The following is a 7597-nucleotide window of genomic DNA, read 5'->3' on the forward strand; positions in this document are numbered from 1 at the left end:
TGCTTCTCTCGTTAGATGGTGCTTCCAAACTACAAATATAACAAAACTCTGTTCATTCGAACCAAGATCTTAAAGTTTCTCTACGTGTCAAAACCCTAGTTGGCTACATGCAACGTGAAGACATGAATGAAACCTTGTGATATGTAGCACACCTTCGTCGAGCTCACTTCTCAGCGGAACTTTACAGCATGGAGGACAATATAAAAGAAGGGCCAAGGATGCCATGCATATTTTATATGCAGCAGGTCATAGGCAAACATCATGGCACCATCGGACTTTGCAGTAACACTTGACAGCGAGAACCTGATTACTCTAATTCCGACAAGTTTGCACCTTTTTATAGTGCTTAATCAACAACCCCGCCGATTCAGAGTAGTCGAGTCCACGTGCTCACGGTACGGTCGACCAATCGGATGGCTTGGAAATCTAATCCGTCTCAGCCAAGCAAAGTGACGGAATCCTACGGGAGGCTTTTGGATGCAATATATTGAGCTTAGTGCAGTGGCAGTGCCGAGCCAAGTGTCAATCATCGTCCTATCATGCTGCTCCGGAGTCCAAGAAGAAAGGCAACCTCGTTGAGACCACGCCACTGGTTTACAGCTCGGAACAGCAGAGGGTGCACTCAGCTTGAGACAGCAGCAGCATAAAATAATGAGTTTGCTGAAGAAGTTAACAAAGGGAATACAAAGTTTGTGAAAGACGATGTTTTTGGTTGTTCGAACACAGCTTCCGATGAGGAAGATGAGCTGGAAATGATTCAGAGGAGCTTTGGGTGGAGGGTTCACTTCCTGGGAAGCGGATCGTGGACCCTAGACGGAGTTGGACCATGTTGCGGACAAGAAAGATACGCCGTATACTTCCTTGGTCTTCTTTAGATTTAGCAAGATCTCAGCGAAGCTTAAAAAAGAACCAGCAAGTTAAATAATCATTCTAAACTCGAATCAAAGAAGAAGTACGCGAGTGGCTGGAAGATGATAGATATGCTATGAAGGCTCACTACCATGGCGATTGCTCAAACATCAAGCCGACTTAAATTACCTCTGAATCCTGTATTTGGAGATGTAATCTGTGATAGGTTAAGATAAGTTCATTTGATACTTTTTTTTTTCTGTGTATGTATTCTGCAAGTGGTGTCAATACAGATTGAGCGATCAAGGTTTAGTTGAATTCTTTGTGCATTTCTCTTTCATTCTTTCCCATGATTTGCTTTACGTCTGTTGGCACACTATCTCAACATTTTTATGGGCCTAAAGCATAATCTGAGATCATGACAAAGAGAATCAATGATAATGGCGACGACGGTCAACAAGACAATTAGAATTTACTGTTCAACAAAACCAAAATGAGGGTGTTTTGGTTTATAAAAGAGGATAAGAAGAAATTGTATAGTTAATTGTTGGTCTGCACATGCAAATGACATTGTGAAATGAGCCGACCGAACCCAATGTAACCTTAATTTGTAGTCGAGTTCAGATAGATTGGGTCGGGTTAATTTGGGCGCATTAGGCGAAGGCATATTCTCCCCAATGTCTTTGGATCATTAAATTACTCAATACGTCATTTGGCCGTGTTTTCCTATATCGTTAGAGTTAATCAGCGAAATAATACTGACAACCTTCTTTTAATTAGGTCTATCTTAAAGCGTCCATTAAAAGCATAGCTCCAAAATTCCAATGCAATTCGTTGAATGGTTTGCAATAGAGATATTGATGATCGCTAAAACTTTATTTCTGTGTGTCATTTTGGTTCTACGATCTTCTATATTATCATAAAAAATGAAAGAGTACTAATGGAAGAATTTGTTTTTATCTAATTTAATTCTATAAATTATGATGAATCTCGTTACTATCAAAGTAAAGCAAATAAATTCCTGTTTGAGTATGTTTGAATAGAATCTCGTACGAAGTGAGTTACGCGGTCAAACACACGCTTGAGCTCAAGTTGGGATTTGGTTCCTCCCTGGCTCATCTTTTGAGCAGATCTGAGATGAGTACACAGTCAGGTAAGATAGATAGACGAATGTACGGAAGAAGTGTGGAGTTTAAATTTGCTTCATTAAAGATGCCGGCATAAGTTTCCGATTAGTCAGTATATACATCATTGATCCGTTAACCTAACGATACGCAACCACGTCAAGAAGAGTTCCGTCACCGACCTCTCCCAGAGAACAAAAAGAGTACAGCAACACGTATGCCCCCACAGGTGCATGTACATGCCAACAAAAGAGAAGCCGAACGAAGCAAATGATGGCAGTCGAGTAGCTTTCAACAATGCAAACAGATAGCGGATAGCGACTAGGCACGGAACTCATCTTCCTCACCGCGTTACCGTCCTTTATTGACAGGCAATCATCACGAAGTGCAAATCTATCCATCGACCATCGACAGGCAAAGCACTCATCCCCACTGAGCAGGCCCACCTTCCTGTTTCCTCTGTCGAATCGCATTCACTCGCCACCCCGAAATGTTCCCCGGCTTCATCTTGAAGAGAGAAAAACGATGATGATTTATATTGTAGCTACAGTGGTAAAGATCTCGGACAACATGACAGACGGATGACAGCTCCTCCGTTTAAGTACATACTCGTGACTCCACTCGCTATGGTCTGCAGTTCACAACAAAACCCTCTCCCGAATCCCGTCGTTCTCTTCTCCACCGCACTCCGCCATTTTAAATTGCCTTACATGGTAAAAAAACCGATGCCGGAGAAAAAAGAGCTTCAAAAGTGCGCACAGAAAGAGGCCAAATAAACCGGACCGGTTCAGCTTATCATAATTTGATTAGGCGTCGGTACAGCCAGTGCGAGAGAAGCCGAGCCGGTGGGCGCGACGGTCGAAGACGAGGAGGAAGCCCTGCTGCATAAGGTTGCCGATGACCCCGAAGCCCGGCCCGGCTGCACTCACCGGCTGCATCGCCAGGCACCGCACCCCGTCCGCCGCGTCGATGAAGTAGTTCCCCGCCGGCGGTGCTAGTTCTGTCCCGCCCAGCAGCCGGAACGCCAGCCGCGGGACGCGCTTAGTCGCCTCCGCCGACGCATTCACGCACAGGTCGAACTCTGGTGGGCCCCGGACTATCGCTGCTGGCGGTAGGCGCCCCGTCATCGCCCGCACGATCTCGCGGTACGCCGCCTCGGGTACGAAGGAGAGCGTGGTGCCGGAGTCCACGACGGTGCCGCCGATGCCGGTGGCGTGGTCGAGGGCCCACACGGAGGGTTCGATGCGGAGGGGTTCGCTGTCGACGGAGACGCCGAGGACGCGGACGTAGTAGAAGGTAGGTGAGAGCGGGTTGGTTAGGAGCGGGGTGAAGGTGAGGTTCTTGGGCGCGAGCGTGGTGTGAGCGGCGGCGCCGATGAGGAGGAAGCTGGTTGGGGGCGGGGAGAGGGTGTAGTCCACGAGGCAGTAGGAGAAGACGTCGCCGAACCGGCGGGCAGCGCGGGACGGGAAAGAGATGGGGCCGCGCCCGAGGCCCAGGACGCCGCGCGGTGCTTCGGAGCCGGCGGGAGAGGTGACGTTGAAGGCGCAGCCGAAGGGAAGAGAGTGGAGGCGGAGGAACCCGGCAGAGGTGGAGTTGAGGGTTGCGATGTCGCGAGAGAAGAAGCCGGCCGAGGAGGAGCGGTCGGCGTATGAGTAGCGGTAGCGACAGGGGGAGTGGAGCGGTTGACGGCGGCAAGGAGGGGCAGCGTCGTGGGAAGAGGAGCGGGGGTGGGGGACGAGGCGGCACGCCGGGTGGTAGCAGTGGTACGGGCGGAAGGACGAGGAGTGGCGGGGGAAGAAGGCGGTGACGGGAGGGTGGCGAGAGCAGTCGCGGCAGGCGGAGCAGCGGGCCCAGACGAGGTCGCTGCCAGTGTCAGCAACGAGGCGGAGGCGTTGCGGCGGCGTGCCGAGATGCAAGTCCACGAAGTACTGGCCGGCGCCGGACGACGCGCCGGACACCACGGGAGCCGAGAGCGCCGCGGGAGGAGGAGGATGAGAGGCAGAAACATTAGAGATGGAGGAAGAGGAGGAAAAGAAAGAGAGACGGACAGAGTCGAAGGCCAGAGCTTCGCGGGCGGTTGGGAAGGGAGACTGGCGAAAGACGGGGAGCTTGACGTAGTCTGCAGCTCGAGAGTCGGAGCTAAAAGAGGACCAGCAGATCAACAGAAAGAGAAAGAACATCGTGTGATTCTGTATTCTGATCGGCACGACGTTAGCGAGAGGAGACAGTGAAACTTAGGAGAAGGGAAGGAGAGGGCGAGACCAAGTGTGCTGCTTCGGTCGGTGCGGACCTTGTCGAGATGTTACGTCTGTCGTGATGCGTTTTACGTGCGAGGACGGACGTAAGGGGAGGTGGGGGCATCCCAATGCACATGGCATGTGCGGGAGCTCCTGCTATCTGGCATCTGAAGGCCAATTGTTACGTACGACGTAGTAATTACGCGCCCACGTTCAAATTCAAAAAACATCGATGGCAAATAAAAGTTAGGACGAATTTTCGAAAAAAAAAAGCTCCGATAGATAAATTTTTACGTAGCGTCTTAATTTTTTTTAAATTATAGAGTATTTTTCATCGTATAAAAAAATATTTTATTTTATTTTATATTTATTGGACACTGTCCTTGCATCATAATCGTCCTCGTCCTTACATTATGTCTATCCTATTAGATCTATTATTGTTCGTCTCATTAGTACGATTACGTTCAAATTTTTTCATAATAAATTCAATGAGATAAAAGAAGAAAATATGATGATGGAGATAGTGCATAGCGATAGCGAAGATAAGCTCGACGAGAGACCATGGTAAAAAGGTTATTTATGAAAAAAATATTTTACAGAATTTTTTTGAAATTAGACTATTTTATGAAAATTTATGAAAGATTTTTTGTTTCGAGAATTCGAAATACTTTTTGAAGTCCGCTGCCATCTGATTCGGACTTCGCAGACTCCCTCTCACACCTCAACTTCCGCGTTCAGCGTTTATTTGTGTGGCACGTGAGAAAGACTCGGATCGTACGAAAAAATTATGGGGTTGGTTTTGGTACGTGACGTCTCACGAAGTGGACATTTAATTTCATCGACAGCCAAGTAAGCTTTCCAATGACAAACTAAAACCCACAAGTACTCGACTTCAGAATTTAACTTAGGATACACTCATTAAGCGGACCATAGAATGATTGTAAGATTATAAGTAAAATACAACCAGATTATTGTTGAAACATTACAAATAAGGTTGCATCATAAAACTAAATCAAATCATGTATCATACTTCGGCTTGATTTAACGGTTCCATATTTTGCTTAGAATAATTTAACAGTTCGATCCAATTTTTAAGATACATGTAATACGATCAATTTTTATTGTTTTTGAATCCTGTCTTCCCCACTTAGCCTAACATCTATATTCCTTTTTTGATAATCAAATTTGGCTCAAAATTAGTAAAACATATATTATTATTATTATTATTATTATTATTAATGTTGGACAAGATACTCTTATAAACTAACCCAACATTTCTAATCCAAAATATATCTGAAACACAAGGTTAAATCGATCAAAAGAAATTTGAACATCTTAATTCTTAACCTACATTAATCTTAACGTTCTATAACTTGTAGCTCAATCAAACCTGATCAGAACTCATTCCAATTTCATATTGCCTGCAGCGTACACTTTGTAGGCTTTAAAAATCACGGACAACACGCTTTGGGTAGCATTCAAAAAGGAGGAAAATAAAGGATGAAAAATGAAGAGAAAAAAGAAGAGTCGAAGAACCAGATGAAATATGTTAGTATCAGCTAATTAGATGGATTACATAGGGATAAAATACTAATAATAAGGGGGCAGCAGCTCTTTTAGGGTCTTTTCTGTGAATTACCTCCGCTGGAGTTTTGGATCTGATTCCTGCATCATTGCGGGATTTGACGTGAGGAAAGGTTATTTATAGTTAAAGAAGACAATGACTCCGAAAAAGATAAATATAAAATATATATATGTATATAATTTTGATAATTGGAAAATTCTAATGTTAGTATAACCTATATAAATGGAGTAGATATGCTTCCTCAAAAGAAACTGAAATATGTAAACGAGCATTTGAACTTGTTTTCAACATAAATCCTACATATGAACCATACAAACATTGATAAGATGCACAAACGATAGCTAATTCGACTCCTTTGTAGTTCCAATGCTCAACCGATGCGTGTTGTGACACGGTTGTGATACGGGACGAAGCAATGCCGACAAGAGTATATCCCAAGTCATTGGTGACGTTAGCGTCTGCACTTCCACTGGACAATAAACATCGAATGATGTCCTCGTTCCGTGAGGTGACTGCTAAATGTAAGGGTGTGTTTCCTTCATCATCTTGTTCGTTCACAAGTCCCCCGAGTGATGGGGATTTTAGCACATACTTTACCACCTCTAACTTTTTCTTCTCGATTGTCACGCGTAGAAAGTTCCGGCCTTTGTTATGCTTGTGTTCCATGAAATCAGGACAGTGCCTCAGTAGTTCTTGAATTATTTTCGGATGTCCTGCACTTGCTGCAACATGGATAGCTGAGAATCCATCTTCATCCTGGACGTAAGCGGCGGAGGGTTTGGATCGAAGTAGCAGCTGTACCATCCTCGTATCACCGTGGGCCGCTGCAAAGTGGAAAGGAGTGCTTTTGGTGGCATCTTCATGTTCATTTTTGTTATATCTGTCAGGTTAAAAGCATGAAGTACAAAAATAACAATTTTCTCTTTCCATTTTGAACTCTTGTTTGAATGCTTCAAGATTTATAGATGTCAGTAGCTGGATTTGCAATGCACACATGGCGTCTGTGAGCTCCCGGAGTGGTTGCCCCACTGGATTTTTCGCCATCCACGGCAGGCCTACTCCCAGCTCTTCGTCGTTCGCTTGCAAAGGTAAAAAGCCTCGCGTGATCCACAAAGAGTCTCACAATGTCTACACGGCCAGCTGCTGTCGGACGGTGCAGTGGGGGTGTCTCCTCGAGAGTTGGACAACCTCAGGAGGGAGAACTCCTTACGGCATACAGCTTCTGCAAGCTCCAAGAGACCGAGCTTTGCTGCGATGTGGAGCACTGAATTCCCGTTGACCGTGACCTTGCTAACAAGAGGGCCGCTTGCATCTTGCACGTACTTTACGTCTCCTGAGGTTGCTGCCTCGAACAGTTCGCGGTCCATTTCCTTTTTGCTTCTTCCCCTCTTCTATCTACAAATCTCGTGGGTACTTAAGATTAGATATGCCGAAAGTTCAACAGATATATGAATCTATGATGTCGAACCAAACGGAAAGATCTACAAGCAAATCTTTTCATGTTTAAATGAAACGAAATGATGAAATTAATGAAATGAGATTCTCAGAGTCATGCAACTTGTTGCCAAGCAATTGGAAATGCACGCGTAAGATAGATAGACAGACAGTAAGACTCCCTTGTAGTCCTTATATAATAAACAAGCTTTTCCTTCCTATTCTTCTTTCCAAATATCCCATCCTGTGGGGGCAAACGGTCAATTGCAAGAGAGTGATGTACGTGATGTCCGGTCTACATACCAAAGGAAAACAATGTTGCGGATTTCTAAAAACGTAGCCAATCAAGATCGTATTTCTCTTTCAAA

General features: G+C 45.2%; 2 protein-coding genes across 2 annotated transcripts; both read right to left on the bottom strand.

Moving 5' to 3' along the window:
• Window positions 1-2481: 2481 nt before the first annotated feature.
• On the bottom strand, window positions 2482-4303 carry LOC135643176 (aspartyl protease family protein 2-like). The gene has a single exon (XM_065159836.1). It carries the CDS (start codon window positions 4151-4153, stop codon window positions 2780-2782), a length of 1374 nt encoding a protein of 457 aa, XP_065015908.1. The 5' UTR covers window positions 4154-4303; the 3' UTR covers window positions 2482-2779.
• A 1696-nt stretch (window positions 4304-5999) lies between these two features.
• Window positions 6000-7162, bottom strand: LOC103991849 (ankyrin repeat-containing protein At5g02620-like). Its single transcript, XM_065161136.1, has 3 exons — window positions 6984-7162; window positions 6200-6675; window positions 6000-6091 (listed from the first exon to the last, which is right to left on the bottom strand). Exons 1-3 carry the CDS (start codon window positions 7160-7162, stop codon window positions 6000-6002), a joined length of 747 nt encoding a protein of 248 aa, XP_065017208.1.
• Window positions 7163-7597: the final 435 nt, after the last annotated feature.

The sequence above is a fragment of the Musa acuminata genome, chromosome BXJ3-7 (assembly GCF_036884655.1).
Source record: "Musa acuminata AAA Group cultivar baxijiao chromosome BXJ3-7, Cavendish_Baxijiao_AAA, whole genome shotgun sequence".
NCBI classification, from domain to species: domain Eukaryota; kingdom Viridiplantae; phylum Streptophyta; class Magnoliopsida; order Zingiberales; family Musaceae; genus Musa; species Musa acuminata.